Source organism: Meles meles, chromosome 3 (genome assembly GCF_922984935.1).
Source record: "Meles meles chromosome 3, mMelMel3.1 paternal haplotype, whole genome shotgun sequence".
Lineage (NCBI taxonomy): Eukaryota > Metazoa > Chordata > Mammalia > Carnivora > Mustelidae > Meles > Meles meles.
In genome coordinates, this window is record NC_060068.1 from 142,084,415 (window position 1) to 142,106,517 (window position 22,103).

At 46.0% G+C, this 22,103-nt stretch overlaps 1 protein-coding gene across 4 annotated transcripts in view; it reads left to right on the forward strand.

Annotated features, from left to right (window-relative positions):
* The window catches only part of PDE6A (phosphodiesterase 6A), a 51,925-nt gene that overhangs the window by 21,628 nt on the left and 8,194 nt on the right, over positions 1 to 22,103 (forward strand). For all 4 annotated transcript variants that reach the window (XM_046000841.1, XM_046000842.1, XM_046000840.1 and 1 more), the window contains 11 exons: positions 3,525 to 3,591; positions 6,526 to 6,573; positions 9,899 to 10,048; positions 10,805 to 10,948; positions 12,793 to 12,858; positions 13,051 to 13,197; positions 14,083 to 14,190; positions 15,723 to 15,832; positions 17,297 to 17,384; positions 17,575 to 17,675; positions 18,076 to 18,183. In XM_046000841.1, coding sequence (XP_045856797.1) covers positions 3,525 to 3,591; positions 6,526 to 6,573; positions 9,899 to 10,048; positions 10,805 to 10,948; positions 12,793 to 12,858; positions 13,051 to 13,197; positions 14,083 to 14,190; positions 15,723 to 15,832; positions 17,297 to 17,384; positions 17,575 to 17,675; positions 18,076 to 18,183 — 1,137 coding nt within the window. The remainder of the gene's footprint in view (positions 1 to 3,524; positions 3,592 to 6,525; positions 6,574 to 9,898; positions 10,049 to 10,804; positions 10,949 to 12,792; positions 12,859 to 13,050; positions 13,198 to 14,082; positions 14,191 to 15,722; positions 15,833 to 17,296; positions 17,385 to 17,574; positions 17,676 to 18,075; positions 18,184 to 22,103) is intronic.

A 22,103-nucleotide genomic window follows, 5' to 3' on the forward strand; every position in this document is an offset into this window, starting at 1 on the left:
TGAATTCCAGACACCTCCAGTCCAAAATCAGACTCTGGGATTTACCATCAGTTACCTGAATCTTTAAACAGTGAGTATGAGAGGCCACAACGGGAGTTAATCTTGGTCATCACCAGACTGAATGATAATAATCCATTACACAGACAACCCAGTTCACAGGTTTATCTGTAACTAGTTGGGGATGAGAGTTGCTTCAAGGTCCTGAGCTTCTGGAGCTTCTCTCGTTCATTCCTTTTTGCATGAAAACTGATTCTTTTCTAAGCTTATCCCTCATTTCCTTCCTTCCTTCCTTCCTTCCTTCCTTCCTTCCTTCCTTCCTTCCTTCCTTTTTTGTTAGGCTGCATACCCAGCGTGGAGCTCAACTCACGGCTTAAACTCATGACCCTGAGATCAAGACCTGAGCTGAGATCAAGATTCAGACACTTAACCAACTGAGCCACTGAGGCATCCATGTTGTTGTTTTTTTTAAACCTTGTCAAATGCATAATCTTTAACCATTCTAACTTCTTTTCTAGAGATATAAGTTTATTAAACTCCTTATCCGTGTTATGAGTTACTACAGGTCACCGTTTTCCGCAGTGTTTTACCACTGTTCATCAAGCATCACACCCTTCTAGCTTCTGATAACACTCACTTTGCTACCTTCCACACAGACCAGAAGAGATGTCACCTATTTTAGGTTCTTTGTTATGGCAATACCCCGTTCCAGATAGCAATTTTTCTATCAGCTAAAATAGGCCAGGCTGTATTATGGTACAAAACCTTAAGACCTACGTGGTATAAACAGTAAAAATTTATCTATCATCCCACTCCATGCAAATTGCTGGTTGGTGGGTGTGGCCAGAGGATCCCGTATGGGCTGTAGCCAGGCAGGGACCACAGCTGACAGAGCAGGCACCATTTCGAATCTTGCGAGAGGGAAGCGAGAACACGACAAAGCACGCACTGGCTCTTAAACATCGCTCCGGAGGTGGCGCTCTTCACTTCTTCTCACATTTCATGGGCCAGAGTCAGTATCTGGCCACAACTAACCTCAAGGGGGCAGAGACTCCAACCCTCTCATGGGCCAGGAGTGAGAGCCAGAATATTCGAAACTCTGGTAAATGACTGTCAAAGTACATGCCATCTGAACGAGGAGCGGGGAAAACTGAATGGTAAATAAAGGGTTAGTCAAACCAAAAGAAGACAAAGTAATGTTTAGAAAGAACATAGAGCAGGTGGAAAAATAAAAAGTGGACATTAAGGTAATATCTAACCGAAAATATATTGATAATTACTTCAAATGTAAATCCACTAAATATGCCAGTTAAATGGCAGAGATTGTCAGCCTGGAAAAGAAAGAAATCTATCGCATTTCATTGATTCTAAGATGCATAGTTTTCTACGTTTTGACACTGCTGGAATAGAATCAATGTCTCTGTATGATCGCTGTCAGCCAGATGGCAGTCATGATGTACGTATTATGGCCTGTCTACACATGAACTTGGTCATGACCATTCATATTGTTAGGACTTCAGTTGAGTTATGCCCACTCTTGGTTGTACCCACATTGAATTTAACTGCCATATAAAGTAATTTAAAGAGGGGTGTCTGGGTGGAGCAGTCAATTAAGCCTCCAACTCTTGGTTTCGGCTCAGATTGTGATCTCAGGGTCATGAGCTCCACATGGGGCTCCTTGATCAGCTCAGAGTCTGCTTAAAACTTTCCCTCTCCCTTTACTGTGCTCTCCCTGCCCCTCCTCTCTGCACTCTCTCTCTCTTTCTCAGATAAATGATCTTTATCTTTAAAGTAACTTGAAGAGATTATATACCATAATGCAGCACTGAAACAAAAAGCTGCTTTGAATGGCAGAAAAAGATAGGAAAATTGTGGAATATAAAAATCGATTTCTATATTCTAAAAGAGCTCTTGCTATTAATAGAGTAATAATTACAACTTCAAAAAACATTGTGTTACAAAAAAAAAACAAAAACAAAAAACAAAACATTGTGTTACAGATGAACTGGCAGCGTTTTATCTTTATAGTTACATGTAGGAAATGATCTGTCAAGGAACAGTTGACTTTCTAGGTATGAAGAAATACTATACCTCCTGTTCATAAGAGACCCATCTAAAAGATAGAATACAGAGAGGTTGACAGTAAAGGAATGAAAAATATGTATACCATGCAAATGCTAATAGAAAAAACTAATATAACTATATTAATATCAGATAAAATTAGACAATATGACAAAGAACACAAGTAGAGATACAGTCACTTCTTAATAATAAAGGGGTTAATTCACCTGGCTTTACAGGAAGATATCACAATTCTAAATTTGTATACACTTCATAACATGGCCTCAAACAAAAAAAAATGCAAAAGCTGATAGCAATATAAGATATAGGCAGATCCATGTTTGCTAGTTGATAGGAGGAGCGGACTAAAACAGAATATAGAATATTTGAATAACACAATTAAACTTAATCTAATAACTATAGAGAGACTATGGCATCCCATCCCCCAAACCAGAGGACACTCAGTCTTTTTAAGCATACATACAACACTTATAATAATTGGTGATATAATGGGCCACAAAGTAAACTTCATATATTTCAAAAGACTGAAATAATACTTGGAATGTCCCCTGATCACAATGTAAGTATCCTAGAAACCAATAACAAAAAACTAATTAGAATAATCTTCACAGGCAACTAGGAAAGCTAGAAGGCCAAAGGCCCCATTGATGTAGTCCATATAGGCGGGCCTCCTGAAACAGGGAGGAGAGGGTTCAAGAATGGATCTGGAGGGGCAGATAGGAGCTGTCTATCCATCACAACATCTCAAGAAATTAACCCCAAACTGGAAAAAAAAAAAAAAAAACAAGCCCAAAGAAAAAAATAAACATAATCCCAGAAATTAATAACATAGAAAAAGACAAATGAATGGCTTATGAAGATCTTAACACATTTTTCCACATTTCTATCTTTTCTCACAAAAAAACAAGTATAATCTTACAATAAATAAAAGATAATAATATTATCAAAAATTGTACTATTGTTGTGAGGGATGAATAAATATGTAAATTACTCAACTTGAGCAAACGCAGGCCTGGAGGTTTGAACGGCATGGTGCGTGCAGTCCAGCTTAGTGCTCAGTACGTTGTTGGCGTTCACCGTAGATGTGTTCCCCCTCTCTCTCTGTCTGTGGAATTAAGCTACCTCTCTTGTGTAAGTATTAATGGAGGGAAAGGATTGTGTCTGCTTTTGCTCAGCAATCAATGACTGGCTGAATGAATGTTGTCCCTTCGCTTGGAAAATCAAACTCAGTGTGCCATCATAAAATGTATTCACCATGCTTTTTTTTTCCTTTTCTAAATTTGAAACATTAAGGTGCTTACAGAAGATTTGGGGCTCCTTCAGGCATAGTGTTTAGAAGCAGGATTTGAGAGCCAAGAGAGTAGAGGGGGGCAAAGACCTAGATTCAAGGTTTTAGTCCAGCTGTCCCTATATGAAAAGTTACCAGTTGTCTTTGGCCTTTACAGGAATCCACCTCCTGATCATTGGGCTTTAGTAAGTGGTCTGCCCACATATGTTGCCCAGAATGGCCTGGTAAGTAATACAACTTGGAAGGGGGAGAGTCTTGGACCAGTTGGAAGAGTGAAAGGATTTCAGATCGAGAGAGCGGGAAACACGATGGGAAGTGTGGGTCTCTAAAAGTCTGATTCTCTCATTTCTCAACTCACTTGACACTTGGTCCAAGGACATGGACAGAGAATTGACATTTGAGGAAATATGAAATACACAGAGAAATAATCCTTAGATAGGAAGTTGCTTAGTCTTACTGACAACTGAAGATACTTGCTCACATTGTCAGGGGCAAAAGCATGGCAGACTGGTCTTCCAGGCTCACCACAGACCAAGTCCCAGCCTCTCATTCCAGAGACTTAGTTGCCACTCCCTACCCCTCATCCCTGCCATGTTTCCAGCTGTACCATGTAGAGCAGAGCTCAAATCTCCCTCTCCCACCATGCCCCACCCACTCGAGGTCAAAAATGAAGTAAGCATCCCCTGCCCTAGAGAGAAGGGTCTTGTCTGTTGGCTGCACATCACCCCCATATTTGAGCCTGGTCACCCCTTTATCCTTCTCCAGGCACACACTACCCAATGCTGCTCATGTAGCAAGAAGTTTATATAGTGAAGATTTTCTAGGTACCAGGCACTGTAATTGGCTCTGCGAATAGAAAGATAGATGCATCAGATACACTTTCTGTTCTGAAGCTCATAATCAAATGGGGAGATATTTTAAACAGAGTCTTATACTCTGATGTGATAAGGGCACAAGAGAGATATACATAGCATATTCTTGGAACACAGAGTAGGAGGTGTCTAAGTCAGGCTTTTCTTCCTAGAGTGTTGGTCTGAGTTGAGTCTTAAATAAATAGGTATTAGGCCAGTGGGAGCAGGAAAGGGGATTTCTGGTGGAGGCAACAACTTGAGCAAACGCAGGCCTGGAGGTTTGAACGGCATGGTGCGTGCAGTCCAGTGTTGCTGGAATATTAGGTGTGAGACAGGAAGAGGTCAAGAGATGAGGCTTGAGGGGAAGGGGAGTGCCAGATGACAATGGCCTTGGATCCCAGGCCCCAGGGGTGGGACTTTAATCTATAGGCAAAGAGTTTTTTAAGCAGGAGATTGGCAGAGTCAATTTTCTTTTTAAAAAGATAACTCTGAGAGATCTGAAGGGATTAAGGGGCAGAGCAAAAAGTACATCCTTATAAGCATCTCAACAAAGGAACAGACGTGGAGAGTACTATCATTATGGCAAACAGCCATTGAGTGCCTACGAGCCATACGGTAAATATACTTGCTCACGTGATACTCACACAAGTCTGACAGAGATGAGATGGAGAGAGGAAGATCAGGGATCAGATCTAACCCCAGGAGGATAAAAGGGGCAGAACTCTGTGACTGTGAGCACAGAGTGGGGAGAAAGAAGAATCAGAGCCCATTTTGGGCTTCTGGCTTGGATGAATAGCCTGACACCAGCTTTGGCTGCGAGATGAGGAGGTCAGTTTCAGACAAGGTGCCCCTAAGACATTTTTTGACAGCAAATGTCCAGTAGGCAGATGAAGAGATGACTCTGGAGGTGTGGAGAGAGAGGAGGGATGAAGATGGGGATTTGGAAGACATCGGGACTAGAGGGTACTTGAAACTCTGTGTGAATGAAGTCACCAGGGAGAGTGAGAGGGACCTGGGTGGGATATTGTTGGATGCCAACGTTTAAAGATTGGGTAGAGAAAGAGGAGTATGTGAGGAAAGAATAGAAGGAGGGCTCAGAGGTATCTAGATAAGAACTGAAAACCCTATTGAGTTTGGCAATTAGATCATTGGCAATTAGATCAATTAGATCCCAAATGGAGAGCAGATTTGGTGGTGAGGTGAGGAGGAGACCAGCACGTGGTCTGCTGAGGTGTGGCTGGGTAATGAGGAGGTAGAAAATCACAAAAGAGAAGAAGAGGAGAAAGCCTAGATGGTTGCTAGTGGGACCATGTTTGAGTCCAGAGATGACTTCATTTTCCAGGATGAGAGAGACTCAAGCAAGCTCATGGTGGAGGGCAAAGAGCCCTCAGAGATGTTGCAGAGATCAGAAGGGAACGATGGCAACTGATGGAACTGGTCCAAAGAGAGGCCAGAGGGATGGTGCAGTGGGTGAGCAGTTCTGGAACAGGAGCAGAGACAGCTCACCCCCTGAGACCACAGGATGGTCAGGGCCAATGGGACAGTCAGGGTTACTGCAAGCCCATAGGGTGCCTTTTTGAGAACTAGAAAAAATTACCCCTCTCATGGACCAAAAGAGAAAGACTAGGATTCTGGTTTTGCAAGTCAAGAACAGGCTGTATTTCAGCTCCCCATCAGCCTTTCAGTGATATGCTTTTTGTGCAGTACACACACTATGCAACTATACACGTGGCCCCATGGGCAGGGCCCTGGAGTGATCAGGTAAGTCCTATATGTATGATAAGGTATACTGGTTCAGTTTTTAGGAGAGGAATCTTGCAATATAAGACCAGAGCTACAATACCTTTTATTTCTCATTCTATTTTGGAGTATATACCCCAAGAAAAAACTCCTTCTTTAAAAAACAAGCAATACCAAACCTAAATGTAATTGACTTAAAGATGCTTAGAGTGGCATTATTTACACTAATAATGACAAAAATTGGATACAACCCAAATAGTCAACAAAAGACACAACAAAATGAGATACAATGTAGCAATTAAAATGACAAATTGTAGCCTCAATTTTTTCAAAGCTTAGAAATGACTAAGGAGTGAAGCAAATGGCAAGAAATAATGTTTATAAGGTAGCTTTTCTGTCCAGTAGCCTCAGTTAATCATTGAAATCCATCTTGAGCATGTCTACCTGAGGAAAAGAATGTGAATGCCTTGGGCAAGGACGTAGTGTTTCTGAAGATAGCACGCAGGGCTCACTGGGTATGCTGTCGAGTCTAATCACGGCTTCAGTATTCCTCTTCATGGTTTTCAGATTTGCAACATCATGAACGCCCCTGCAGAGGACTTCTTTGCATTCCAGGTAAGTCATTACTTGTTTGGTCTCAGTCACCTGATGTTTTTCCCCCCAGAGAGGGTTCGAACACGTTAAAGTCCATCTGTTTGTTGGGAAGCAGTCTCAACAAAGTGAAAACATGGATGGAAAAAAGTCATATGTCCATGGAAGTGGGGAGGGAGTTACTTTGGTAAATTCCAAGGTCCCATTTGGTTTTAATGTTCACACGCTTTGCTTTCTGGCCTCTGGGCCTTTGCTTATGCTGTTGCCCTACCCCCAAACCATCCGGTCCTGCCCAAATACTCTCTGCTCTTTAGTACAAGCTCAAATGCTATGAAACTTTTATGACGTCTTAGTCTGTTTCCTCTGGCTAATATAATTTCTCTCTCCTTGGGATTTTAATGGCATATTGTTTACCACTCCATATGATTTTTGTCCATCTTTTTAACAAATGTTTATGGAGGGCATCCTCTGTGCCAGCAACAGACACAGTCTACACTGGCAGCAATGGTGGACCAGACAGATGTGGTCTTTATCTCAGGGGGCTCATGACTGTATGGGGAGAAAGGCCATGGAGTGCTGGTCAGAGAAGGACAGAGGGATAGAGGAAGGAATCTTTCCAGGGACCTGAGTTAATCTGGAAAGAATCAAAGAATGTGTCCCTGAGAAATTATGTTAGGGCAGGAGAAAAAGGGGAGAAGACCACAGGAAAGAGAGAGCTTGTTGGAAGGACCTAGAGCAGACCAATGAATCTGAGTGAGAGACAGTGTGGAGAGTGGCAGGAGCAGATCCTAGAGAAGTAGACCAAAGTTAGATGATACCTGGAGAGGACAGATGACACATGGCCTGGAGGGCCCTGCCAGGGAATTAGTTCCCCGTACTATAGTCCTCTTACTTTATCTCTTATTACCCTTCTTTGCTTCCAGATTAATTCCCCGGTAAAGGAAAATATCGGTCAACGGTTGGACCTTATCTTTTGTAACATTTCTAGCTGTAGGTGCCCAATCAATATTTGTTGAGTGTTGCACGCCAGATAGAAGAAAAACAAGGCATTAGCAATCAGAAAATAAAAATGACTCTTAAAAAATTAGTGAATTATTATTTTTTTTTTTATTCCTTGAAGAACCTCATGAAAGAATGTAGTGAGAATATCCTTCCAGAGTTAGAGTTGTATGACTTGTGTTGGGATTTTGCTCATTTCCACGTGAGGAGCCCAAATTGTTGCTGAGAGTTGCTAACCTGATTAAAACCGCACTGAACTTGATCTCTACCCAATTAGTTCACTTTACCCACATTAAAGCATCAAATCTGATCTCGTTTTTAGATTCTAGGCTTCTTCTCCAACTCATCCTCTACAAAGTGGCCTGGGTAATTTTTCAAAACTCAGGCTGTGTACAGTAATTTCTCTGCTTAAAAACCTTGAATCCTTTCTCGTTTGGCTTTCAATAAAACCTGTTTCCTTATCATGGCCTTTAGAAAGAAGGGGCTCACTGAAGGTTAGGTGGAGACTTGGGAAAAGGCAGACCTGGAACTCGTTTCCTGACCAACAGCCCCTTGTTCCTTGGGCTGTAATCTGCATCCTCCTGGAGTCACTTTCCCACCAAGTACTGGTTTCCAGTGTTCATGAAATGATCACCATCATTATCATCACATCAACATCATCGTCATCATCGTCATCATCATCATCTCACCACCTTAAGAATCTTGGAACTGGGGTGCCTGGGTGGCTCAGCGGGTTAAAGCCCCTGCCTTTGGCTCAGGTCATGATCTCAGGGTCCTGGGATCGAGCCCTGCATCAGGTTCCCTGATCACTGGGGAGCCTGCTTCCCTTCCTCCCTCTCTGCCTGCCTCTCTGCCTACTTATGATCTCTGTCAAATAAATAAATAAAATCTTAAAAAAAAAAAAAAGAATCTTGGAACTTTCAAGTTGGAAGACTCCAAGTACAGGAAGCCTTCCTTGATTTCCTTCCCTCCTCTGGCTCCCCCAGAACCATAAGAAACTCCAGTTGCTTGCTTACCTGTCAGATCATGAACAACCTGTGGATAACCTTTGTACCTCCTTTGCCTCGGTTTTTTCAGTTTCTAGTTCGGTTCCTTGCACATTGTAAAATGTTTAATACTTACCAGTTCATGAGAAGAGAGTCTAGAAATGACCTAGTCTGGTCATTCCCGTGTTATAAATGATAAAATGAGAGGCTCAGACAGATGACAAATGGCTCACAAAAGGCCACCTTACAACTGACCGAGAGATTTCACTGCCCTTGTCTCATTCGCTCCATGAGGCACAGCTTCTTGCTACCACCCCCATCTGGGCTGAGACAGCTGAGGCCCACTGACAGGTCAAAAGTATCACAGGAAGTCACACCGAGAGTCAAGAGACAGGGGCGCCCGGCTGGCTCAGTTGGTTAAGCATTTGCCTTCAGCTCAGATCATGATCCCAGGGTCTTGGGATTGGGCTCTCTGCTCGGTGGGGACCCTGCTTCTCCCTCTCCCTCTGCCTGCCACTCCCCCTGCTTCTGCTCTCTTTCTCTGCCAAATAAATAAATAAAATCTTTTTAAAAATTTTTTATTTATTTATTTGACAGGGAGAGATCACAAGTAGGCAGAGAGACAGGCAGAGAGAGAGAGGGAAGCAGGCTCCCCGCTGAGCAGAGAGCCTGATGCAGGCCTCGATCCCAGGACCCTGAGATCATGACCTGAGCCGAAGGCAGAGGCCTTAACCCCCTGAGCCATCCAGGTTCCCCTAAATAAATAAAATCTTTAAAAAAAAAAAAAAAGAGTCAAGAGACAAACAAACAAGATGTTTAATGGTAGCTCTATTAGGCATATCTCAGCACCTATGGCTTGTGAAAGACACAGTGAATGGGAGATGGTGACCCCTCAGAAGACGGTGAAACTCTCCAGGTTACCTTAAGCTCGTGCCAGCTCAGGCAGGTGAAAAACAAGGCACAGAGCCGGTCCTCAAGCCAAAGGTTTTGTTGACATGGCTACAATCTGGTTTGATAGGCTTGTTTACCACCTACCCACAGAATCCCTAGTTGTTTTGCAGTTTTCATATTGTAAATATTATCTGGAAAGCACAGGTGCTTTCTAAATAGACCTAAATAGTGGGTGGGGCAGAAAGTCTGAAAGTTTTGACACACAGAGGCCCATGAACTATCGGGTATTTAAACTCATCGGGACCCCTCTGCACCCCATCTGTTGCTGCCTGTGGTGTGGGTAACAAGCCAACGGTTGCTGTTCCCGAGTCCTTTTCTGACCGCTGTTTCTAGGGCCAGGTCTATCCCGACTTCCGAATGAAAGGGCCTCTGAACAATAACCAATTTGTAACCTTCTCTGGCTTCTCTTGTAGAAAGAGCCTCTGGATGAGTCCGGATGGATGATTAAGAATGTCCTGTCTATGCCAATTGTGAACAAGAAGGAAGAAATCGTGGGGGTGGCCACGTTTTACAATCGCAAAGATGGGAAGCCCTTTGATGAGATGGACGAGACTCTCATGGAGGTGTGGCTCAGGAGGAGGCCTTCACTGCTGGGTTGCGGGGAGGGCTTGTTGCAGCGAGGGGGGTGAAGAGGGTTCACCTGGGGAGGGGTGGGGAGTTCACCTTGTCGGCACGCCCCCGACTCAGCCTCAATGTCTGCTCTCTTGGCTCACACTTCTGCACTGCCATGTGCTGTCAGAGAAATCCACATTCCCTTTAAAACAAATTTTGATCAATTAGCTTTACCTTTCAGCATTTTTAGGATCATGGCAAAAATGAGCAGAACGTACAGAGTTCCCGTAGGCCTCCTGTGCCCACGTGGGTACACATACTTGGGTGAAGTTATCACACATAAGAATGTTGCTTTGCGTGTTGGTGCTTTATTTTATTTTTAAGATTTATTTATTTATTTATTTGGCAGACAGAGATCACAAGTAGGCAGAGAGACAGGCAGAGAGAGAGGAAGGGAAGAAGGCGCTCTGCTGAGCAGAAAGCCTGATGTAGGGCTCGATCCCAGGACGCTGGGATCATGACCTGAGCGGAAGGCAGAGGCTTTAACTCACTGAGCCACCCAGGCACCCTGGTGCTTTATTTTAAAGTGGATTCCCACCCAGCATTCAATCTTCATCCTCAAGCACCTCTTCCAAGTACAGCAGCAACCCCCTGATCAAACCCACCTTACAGCTGAGGAAATGGAACCCTAGAGTCTTGCCCTAGGTCACAGAGGCAGGATCAAACCAGGATGTTCTGCCTCTGATTCTTGTTTTCTTTCCCTTCAGTCTTTGGCTCAATTTCTGGGCTGGTCTGTCTTAAACCCTGACACCTATGAGTCAATGAACAAACTGGAAAACAGGAAGGATATTTTCCAGGACATGGTCAAATATCACGTGAAGTGTGACAATGAAGAAATCCAGAAAATCCTGGTGGGTGAAGTTCTTTTATGTTTCTGCTCTAGCAGAAGCGGTGCCCCGGGAATGTGACCAGAGCAATAGTCAAGCTCCATGAAGGCAGAGGTGGGTGGGCTGGCCTTACACGGGATGCTCCGGGCCCCTCACAGTCAGCGGATGGATGGATGGATCCACGAGTACCAATGAGTCATATGGATCCCATATGGCTGATCTGTGTGGCTGGGCGACAGCTGTCCCTTGCACATGCCACCTCAGTCATGGGGCCAGATGTGGGCTTAACAGCTCTGGAAACTCTGTTTTTCACTGTGCCGAGGCTTGACTTGGTCGTAGAGAGGGAGTCACCCAACCACAGCCCTTACACTGAGAGGACGCTCTCTCTGACAGCTCATGAACACTGCTAGCTTCTCAGAGACTCCCTCCATGGGGTCAGCTCACTTAGAAACCCAGTTGGATCACAGAGGAGTTTGGTGGTGAGCAAAGAAGTAGGACAGAAGGAATCAGAAGTTAGTAGTGAGTCCTCACTCAGTTTCATCACTTTACAGTTTATAAGGCAATTTCACACTTAGGGTATTTTTTGATGCTCACGACAACGAATGCACTAAGGTGGGCAGGGTAAGGGCTTCTATCCCTGTTATAGATACGAAGAACTGAGGTCCAAAAGGGGGAAGTAACTGGCCCCCTAATCACTGGCTTATTAAATAGGTCTCACTTAACCTTTATCAGGATAATGAGTAAATTCTCTACTACTCTTCTGAAAGAGCTGCCTCCTGAGGTAGTGAGCACCCCGTCAAGAGAGGTATCCAAATAGAGGCTGGATGATCATTTATCAGGGATGCTATAGAGAAGAGTCCTACGTACCTGGACAAGATACTTTGAAGGATATGTGGCAATTAGTGACTCATTATTCCTTGGATTTGGTTCTCTAAGAGATCATGATCTTAGAAGTCGATTGAGTTAGCCAAATGGCATTGGATAAGATACCCAGCTGAGCTCCCAAGACCTTGGTTACAGACCTCACAAGTTGAAACAATACAGGCCAATATTTTCAGAAGTGATATCGTAAGCTGGGAAGATAGCACAACGAATTCGATCATTTCATCCCAATCACTGATAGAGTCAGAGGAGAAATCATCAAATTTGGATAAATTGACGCACAGTTTGCTTGTCTCAGTCGATGATTTCAGCCAAATAATGGATATATGGGCCCCCTGGAAGCAGAGCCTCAGTGAACCAGTGAGAAGTGAGAAGGCTATGCTCTGGGTCAAGAAATCAGAAGCAAGTAACTGAGTCCAGGTCCCCCTCCTCTGGCATGTGCACAGCGCAATAGGCCTAGAGAAGGAAGAAACTTGCCCCAATCGCACAGTAAGTGAGAGGAAGAGCCAGGACCATGAGCAAGACCTTCTGACTCCTCAGTCCGTAATAATAACAATAAGAATGTCAGCAACAACATTATTTAACTCGAGTGTTTACTATGTGCCAAGCATTGCCCTGGGGACTTAGCATGCATTAGTCCATCTAGCTGTATACATGTTTTTTCAAAATGACTTGGCATAAGTCTAAGCTTAAGTACTTCCATTATTTCCGTTTTACAGGTGAGGAAATGGAGGACCGAAGGTGTTAAGTAGCTCTGCTAGTAAGTGGCAGAGCTCGAACTTGCAGGCAGGTCCCCACTGCCCGATGCCCAGGAGTTTGAATTTGCCCATCACTGGATGGTGAAGGGCAGCCTCTCTGAGTTGGTGGCTCCCGCTGCAAGCACTGTGGAGGAAGGAGGAGAATGGAAATGGAAAAGTCGAGGCGTATTCAGACCTCAGATTGCACTAACTGATTTTGTTTCTCTCTGCTATTTTGGGCGCTGGCAGAAAACCAGAGAGGTGTATGGGAAGGAGCCGTGGGAATGCGAGGAAGAGGAACTCGCTGAGATCCTGGTGAGCAGGGCAGAACACACGCAAGGTGCACCTTGAGCATGCGCAGGGCAGGGTGGGGGGGCCCTGCCTCTGCCAAGCACGCCCCTTGTCACCCTGCTCTGATCCTGGGATGGGGACAGGGCTGGGGGCTGCAGGGGGAAGACCCAGGCACGCTTCATGTGCTCCAACCCCAGGACTCCTCTCCTTACACAGCAAGGAGAGCTGCCAGATGCAGAGAAATACGAAATCAATAAGTTCCACTTCAGTGACTTACCCCTCACAGAACTGGAGCTGGTGAAATGTGGGATACAGATGTACTATGAGCTCAAAGTGGTGGATAAATTTCACATCCCTCAGGAGGTAAGGGCAAAAGAAACCCCTTCCATTTCCTTTTTTCTTCTTGCTTGCTTCCTTTTTTTTTTTTCCCCAGCTCAATCTGTAAACAGTGCACCCTCAGCTTTGAGGCTATAAAGCATTAGTCACACTGCGCAGGTGACTCATTTATCAGAAAAGAGACACACAGTTCCTCTGAACTGTGCTGTTCCCGGCTCACTGGCTTCTCAAGGCGGCTTGTGAGGCGCTGAGTCCCAAAGGCATCAATGGGAACCAATAGTGAAACAGGCATGGGAGATGTGGGTGATGTCATTTTAAACAGGTCTTTCCCCCTGCAGGATTCCTTATAGTGTGCTTTGAATCTAGTGGCCTGGAGAGGGACGGGCAAGGGGGTACTGGGGTGGGGTGGGGGCTAAGCTCAGAATTTCCCAGACTTGTTTGATTAAAGCAGCAGTTCTCAAAGTGCTACCTCAGACCACATCAGCACCATGTGCCAATGTATCAGAAGCACTAATTCTCTCTTGTGCACACACACACAGACACACAACACGCATGCATTCTCCCAGTTCTAATGAATCAGGAAGTGTGCCTTTGAACAAGCCCTCTGGGTGATTCTGATGGGCACTCACGTTGGAGAACCACCAAGTTAAAGACCCCTTTTGTTTTCCTCCCTGGGAGCTCTCCGGGGCAGAGTTTGGGAAACACTGATGAAGCTCCATTTACTGGAGTAAGTGGAGGGGCGCACGTGCACCTGGTTTCCTAACAACGTCCATTTTGCTAGTATTCAGCCATTTGCAAAGTACTCTCCGGGCATTGCTGGCTGGCTGGGGCCCGTGGAGGGGATGGGGAGGGCCTCCCTTAGGACGCAGGGTCCCAGGCCTCACCCCCCAACCCCCGTGCCTGTGTTTGCAGGCCCTGGTGCGGTTCATGTACTCGCTGAGCAAGGGCTACCGCAGAATCACTTACCACAACTGGCGGCACGGCTTCAACGTGGGGCAGACCATGTTCTCCTTGTTGGTGGTACGGCGGGGGCGGGGGGGGGGGAGGGGGTCGCAGCTGGGGTAGCGGCGTGGAAGGAAGGGGACGGCGGGGGGCTCAGGTCATGCCAGAAGACCTCTCCACTTCCACCAGGAAGCAGCTGCCTTGCTGTCTTCGGTGCTTAAAAAAAAAAAAAAAAGACCCAAGAGGAGTGCACGTTTAGCACACGTGAATTCCGAGGAGAGGATTGTGTAAAATAAAAAGTGAAGGAAATGGGGCACCTGGGTGGCTCAGTGGGTTAGAGCCTCTGCCTTCGGCTCGGGTCATGGTCCCAGGGTCCTGGGATCGAGCCCCGCATCGGGCTCTCTGCTTGGCAAGCAGCCTGGTTCCTCCTCTCTCCTCTCTCTCTGCCTGTCTCTCTGTCTACTTGTGATCTCTGTCTGTCAAATAAATAAATAAAATCTTAAAAAAAAAAAAAAAAAAAAGTGAAGGAAAGCTGCAGGCTCCCCCAAGCCCAGTGCAGTTACTTAGAAATAACCACCGCATGACTCCTTCCAAATCCTCTTCTAGAAGCTTCGAGACACATTTTTACACAGACAGAGTGTGTTTTGTTTACAACCAAATGAATAATAATACCGTAAAACATGCTTTCTTCATTTGAGAAGCTGTATCAATCACAGTCTCCATATGTTTAGTTTTTCATTGTGGTTAAATATACAACACAGAAGACCTACCATTTTCATGGTTTTTAGGTGTCGGGTTTTTTTTTAAAGATTTTATTTATTTATTTGACAGAGATCACAAGTAGGCAGAGAGGCAGGCAGAGAGAGAGGAGGAAGCAGGCCCCCTCCTGAGCAGAGAGCCCAAAGTGGGGCTCGATCCCAGGACCCTGGGATCATGACCTGAGCCAAAGGCAAAGGCTTTAACCCACTGAGACACCCAGGTGCCCCAAGTGTCAGGGGTTTTAAGACGTTCACCGTGTTGTACTACCCTCACTACTATCTGCCCCTAGAACTTTTTCATCTTTCCAACTAGAAAGTCTGTCCCCATTAAACAACAATTCCCCATTCCCCTCTCTCCAGCCCTGGTGACCACTTTCCCCTTTTTATCTCCATGAACTTGACTACCCTAAGTATTTGAAGGAAGCTCAGGGAAAGGTTCTTCTGGGCTGTGATTAAACCAGTGTAGGGTTTGCTTGCCAGTCTGGGCATGTTCAAAAACCCGACAGATCCTAAAACCTGACTGCCACAACTTTTTAAACATCACCTAGTCCAGTGCCCTCTACCTCCAGTGTGCAGACTGGGATACTGAGGCCCAGAGGGAGACCGGACCAGTTAAGATCGCTCAAGACTAGGGTGACCAACCATCCCCGTCTGCCTGGGACTGTTCCAGACTAGTACAGAAAGTCCCATATCCTTAAAAACGCCCCAGTCCCAGGTCAACTTCTGGTCACACTATTGTGCCCGGGATAGAGCCAAGATCAGAACTGGGTTTCCAGGCCCTCCCCCTCACACCTGCTCTGCTTCCAACCTCTGCAAGAAAGGAGTGAGTGGCACCTCTGATTGCTCTTCCAGACCGGAAAGCTGAAGCGCTACTTCACGGACCTAGAGGCCTTGGCCATGGTCACTGCTGCCTTCTGCCATGACATTGACCACAGAGGCACTAACAACCTCTACCAGATGAAGTGAGTTGGCCCCTCCTGTCCCTCCTCTCTGCCTCCCGCTCCCAGGATTCATTACCCATATCTGAAAGGCTCTCAGGCAGATTCACCAGCCAAGGGAAAGTCCCACTGTCCACAGCTTCCTACTTCCTCCTGCCCTGTGGGTCTGAGTAAACTCCAGTGACAGACAGAATAATGACCCCAAATATAGCCATGTCACCATGCCTGGAGCCTGGGAATGTGTTGCATGATAATCAAAAGGGACTTTGCAGATGTGATTAGAGATCTTGAAATATAGGGATTATCCTGGGTTATCTAAGTGGGCCCCATGTAGTTAGAAGGGTCCTTCTAAGAGGAAAGTGAGAGGTCAGAGAGAAGAGAGGATACCACACTGTTGGGTTTGAAGCTGAAGGATGGGTCACAAGCCAAGGAAGATAGGTGGCCTCTAGAAGCTAGGAGCCAAGGGAATGGATTGTCCTCTAGAATCTCCAGAAGGAAAGCAGCTCTGCAGGAAAGCTTTGGACTCTGAACTCTAGAGCTATAAGATAATAAATCTTTACTGTTTTCAGCCATTAAGTTTATGGTAATTAGCAACAATATATGAAACCCCTCCCTATCCTCCCTCCCTCTCTGCTGAATGACTTTAAGCCAAATGTTAGTAACTGACACAGGTTCATTCATTCCCCTTGTATTTGTAATGCTCCTAATGTAAGTGTGGTAGGCCCTGTGCTAGGCAAGGGAGGTACCATGGTAGCAGAACAGACAGAGGCCCTGTCCTCACAGAGCTTACACTCCACACAGCCTCTGAAACATGGTCCTTACTGGGTAGAGCAGGAACAAGTGTTGTACTCATATTACAGAGGAGGAAACTGAGGCTCTGCCCAGGACCCACAGCCTACAAGTCATAAACAAGGCTAGAACATGCTGCTCTGAGGCTAGAGGTCGTGTTTATACTTTACAGGAAGCTAAGTATTGAGCTCAGAGCTTGGCACATATTTATTGAATAGAGACATGAATAAACACACCGCCTGTGGGAATTCAGTAGCTTCTCCTGAGACTCAAGGATTGCATCAAGGGTTTGTGATCTTTAAAGTATGGCCTGGGGCCAATGTCCACGGATGACGACGGGAACCCAGAAATCTTTTAAAATCGCCTGTGTCATTGTGTGTGCCTGTGTGTGTGTTCCTTTGGGGCACACGCTATTCAACAGCCTCTCTAAGGAGTCCATGAGCCCAGAGAGGCTCGGAATCAGCTGTGGAGAAAGCTAAAGCCTGAGAGTCAGGGGACCCGATGTCACGTCTTCTTTCCCACTCTCTCATCACGTGACAAGCTCCTTCTCAGGGCTGGCCGTCAGCCTCTCTGCCTGCAGAATTAGGAGGGGGCAGAACTAGATGATGTCTGTAACCTCCATCTTGGCCATTCCATGCTGATTGTGTGTGTGTGTGTGTGTGTGTGTGTGTGTGTGTTTATGTGTGTGTCTCCATTCAGATCCCAGAACCCACTGGCCAAGCTCCATGGGTCCTCCATCTTGGAAAGACACCACTTGGAGTTCGGCAAAACGTTGCTGAGAGATGAGGTAGGATGGGTGGGGGCCCTCCACATTGCCTGCTGGGAGCCCCCATCTCACTAGAAGCCTGCGTGTGGCTGGGCGGCACTCTTCCCATCGGCCTGGGCCTCCTCTCCCACCATGGGGGGTCGTCGTCAGTAGTTGCGTGTCTCTCCTGCCAACATCACTTCTCGCGTCTCTTCTACTGTTTTCTCTCTAGAGCCTGAATATCTTTCAAAACCTCAATCGCAGACAGCACGAGCACGCCATCCACATGATGGACATAGCGATCATTGCCACAGACCTCGCCCTGTATTTCAAGTTGGTATTTCTTTTCATTTTAAGAGCAAGAATAACCATAACAGTGACTGTAATAATAAACAGCATAGAGCCAATGATTCAATATGTTCTGTGCGCTGTCTCTTGTGCTGTGGAACAGTAATTCTCACTACGACCCTGGGAGTTAGACAGTCTTATCCCTATTGTATCCATGAGACACTGAAGTCCAGGGGAAGAGGTTGGCTAAGTAAGATCAGGTGACACGCAGGAGACAGAGTTTGGGTTAGAACCTAGGTCTTCACTCCCAGGCCTCAGTTGTTTCCACTTTGTTTTGTTAATTATGTTGTTTTCAGAAGCCTTGGTCTGAAACAGCCAGTGTTAGAAGCCTGGGGGCTGCATTATTCTAAGATGAGCTCCTTTAACGAACTGGTGTGTTTTACAGGAAAAGGACGATGTTCCAAAAGATCGTGGATCAGTCTAAGACATATGAATCCCAGCAGGAGTGGACACAGTACATGATGCTGGAGCAGACACGGAAGGAAATTGTTATGTGAGTAAGACAGGGCTTAACCGCTGATTTTCCTAAGCCCAGGGCCCCTGAGGTGAGATGCTGCACTGACAGGCCTTGCTGCCCTCAAGAGAACCCTGGGACACCCGCCATTCTGGAGGTTGCCAACATCTGGAAACAATGAAGTTCTGCCCTCGTGGAATTGCAGAAATTATGGCATATGTTTAATTTTTATTTTAACCCTAAAATATAAGATAATATATTATTGTTTTATTTCTCTGTATATAAAATGCACAATACTTGAAGTATTTCTATCATAAGATTCAGAATTTGGGTGGTAAAGTGATAGGACTTTAAGGTTTTAGGTTTAAACGTTTAGGTTTTGATGAAACACAAAGCATTATACCAATTATTATTTGAGTGATAGCTATGTGTCATTCAAAATATGTAGGCTTAATTTTTTTTTTAAACATTCCTTCATATGTGGCAATGTCCTACAATATAGCGCTGCTACTCACAAATCAGGTACGTGATTTATATTAAATTTAGAGTGCCTGGCTGGCATGAAGGGTGGTAATGGGACTCACAATTAAGTTTTTATTGACTATCTTCTTTTAGTTGCCTCACTGTGCCTCTGTCACTCACCTCAAATGATGGCGGGGTGAGACGTGTACATTTGAGGCCTTTGGTGACTTGGTGGCCCAAGCCAAAGGGGCCCCTGGCTCCCCTGTGCTGAGTCCTAAGTATCTATGGTCAGGGAAGACAAGGCTTGACCTCCTTCCCAAGGAAGTTACCAGGTTTTATCTCCAGATGCGTCTGTGAAGAGGAGGCTTGATTAAATCACAAATGTTGCAAGTCCCGGCAACAGAGAAGAGGTGGCTGCTGGGACAGGCTGAGGGAAGAGAGAAAAATGGCACACTGCCCTTTTCTCACTTGCAGTCCGCCAGTCAGGCAGATCCCCTGATCCTGAGGAGCTGTGCGACCTGCCCCCACCGAGTAACAGGGCACCCTCAGGCTATGGCTGCTCCCAGGAGCACCCGACACTGCCTGACTGGACATTTCAAAATGGTGCAGCAGAAAAATTGAACAAGTGGGAAGCACACCCTGTTCTTGGGTAGGGGCACTTAATATTAAATGTCGTCTATTCTCCCTAATAAATATTCCTTTAAGGTGATTCCAAGGAAAATATCGACTTTATTTTGAGGATCATTAGGAAGCAATGTCAAAATTCTTATGAGAAGCAAAAACAGCCAGAAAATTCTGAAATACAAGAGTAATGGTAGGAAGAAGCAGAATGAAAGGCAGTTCGGTCCTAGACATGAGTGGGACAGGTCCATGGGGCAGACTCGAAAGGCTATGCCTGTGTTAAAAGTGGATTTTATAGGCGCCTGGCTGGCTCAGTCGGAAGAGCACATGACTCTTGATCTCAGGGTTGTGTGTTTGGCCCCCCGTGGGGTGTAGAGTTTGTCTGAATAAATAAAACTTTTTGAAAAAGTGGATTTTATACCAGCGAAGAAAGGGCTAAGTTCATAAATGACGTTGGGACTGTAAGGTAGCCTGATGGGGTTTTTTTCCTCCATTTCTTGGTGGACCCAGACTGGATGTCCTACAAATTTAACCCCATTCTGACCCTGTCTATGTGGAAATAGCACTAGAACCCACGGGTGAAGGGCTGGTCCCACAAGACCTCTGCAGATACCAAATGCAAGTCAAGGTTGCTACTTCTGCCTCTGACCCCCTGGCTATAAATTGGAGGTTCCCACGACCCCACCTTTGGGTTCTCTTAATTTGCTAGAGCAGCTCACAGAACTTAAGCAAGGTGGTCTTTAGCTTCCAGGTGTTTGAGTTCCTTCTGAACTTTTCTTTGTGATTGAGTTCCAGTTTCAAAGCATTGTGATCGGAGAATATGCAGGGAATAATGTCAGTCTTTTGGTATCGGTTGAGTCCTGCTTTGTGACCCAGTATGTGGTCTGTTCTGGAGAAGGTTCCATGTGCACTTGAGAAGAATGAGTATTCTGTTGTTTTAGGGTGGAATGAGGAATCCTGCTTTCTGTCTCCCACTCCCCCTGCTTGTGATCCTGCTCTCACTGTCTATCAAATAAATAAAATCTAAAAAAAAAAAAAAAAGAAAAAAGGGAAGAAGATGAGGACAATGTGCGCACTCACACGATCATCTTATGTGATGGGCACAGTAGCCCTTAGGAGGCATATATTACACCGAACCATGTGAAATTGCTTTTGACTGTTTTTGACCCACAAAGTCAGAATTTCATGATGCAATCTAATATGATTATCTCTTTTCACAAAGCAACAGACAGAGGCTCAAAGGCACGAAGTCACTTGCCCGGACACGGCAAGTAAGAAGAAGAGCAGAGATCTAGTTGCTGATTCCAAAGCCCTGCATGGCATTTTTTTTAAAGATTTTATTTATTGCAGAGAGAGACAGAGATAGTGAGAGAGAGCAGGAGCAGGGAGGAGAGGGAGACTCTGGGATCATGACCTGAGCCGAAGACAAATGCTTAACTGACAGAACCGCCCAGGCACCCACCAGCGTGGCATTTTATATAGACTGTTCTCCATTCATTCCATGCCCTCCTCCTCTTGATGCCTCTTGCTGACCCAGAGGCCAAGGTTCACATGTCCCCACATACAAAGACTTCGTGGCTTTTGCTCTCTTCTGCCTATTAAGCCCGTTGTCGTTTGCCCTCCCTCATGTCACCAACCCCCGCTTCCTGACTTTGCATGTCTCATCTATTCCCACGCCCTGTTGAGTTTACTTCTTCAATGCTTTGTTTATCCGGACACTTGTCCCGGTCCTCTGATGGCTTCCTGGCTCGTCTCCCTGCTGGTGTTCCTGTCCCCTCCACACGAAAGCCACAGTGACCCCGTAAAATGCAAATCTGATTGCTTCACGCTTTTCCTGTTGTTCTTGGCATGAACGGCCCAGGCTCCGAGGGCCTGCCCTGGCTGTCTTCTAGACCTCGTCTTCCTCCCTTTCCTGCTGCTTCCTGAGCTTCTCCCACCTCTTAGCTCTTTGAATGTCCCAGACTTCCTTCCACCAGGGCCTTTGCGCTGTAGGTTCTCTCTGCCAGGAATGTGTCCTGCCACTGCTTTACCAAATAGACAGCTCCACGGTCTCCAGACCTCAGCCCACGGTCACTTCCGTGAGGGAGCCCTCCCCGACGGTTCAGACCTGTTCTCCTAGAATGGAATTCCTTTCCTTCAGAGACTTTGTTTACACGTTCACATCCATTAGTGTGGTAAATGCATGACTCCCCAACGTGTGTGTCAGCTCTCCGAGAGCAGGGACCTGTGAACCTGCCCCTTCCTGGCGTCTGCATATGGGTACAAGGGGGGATAAATGGAGGCTCCCTGCAGTCCCCCTCCTGGATGGCCCTCTACCCTGTAGCAATCCTGCATACTCTCCGCTACATCTCTGCTTACTCTACCGTTTCTTGGAGAACTCCTATGCACCCCTCAGGGACCCGTTCCACCGCCATCTCTTGCATGCCCTGAGCTGAGTTAGTTGTTTTCACCTTTGGATTTTTTTTTTTTTCCTCTCAAATCTTATACTTCTTTCTGCCATCTCCCTCAGCATACTGTGATGATAGCTTTTTGCTCTTTGTTCTCTAGTGACTGTGAGCTCTCTGGGAGCCTCTCTGGGTGCCCAAGACCTCGCGTAGCACCTTGACCCCACAGCACCTCAGGAAGGGGTGCTGAAGTGAATGCGATGCCTTGTCTTCAGGGCACAAGGCTTTGGATCTGCTTTTCTGGTGCCCAGAAGTCCTCACTCCCCTGTTCTCAGGCACGCAGTCTCTGTCCGGAGAACACTGGGTGTGTTTCCCCAGCTGTGGGCGTGATTTTCACATGAACCCTCCAGCCAAGGAAAGTAAACACCCAGGGTTCTCCTGAGGCCGCACCTACCTGTGGACTGAAAATGGGTAACCGGGGGGCAGGGACTC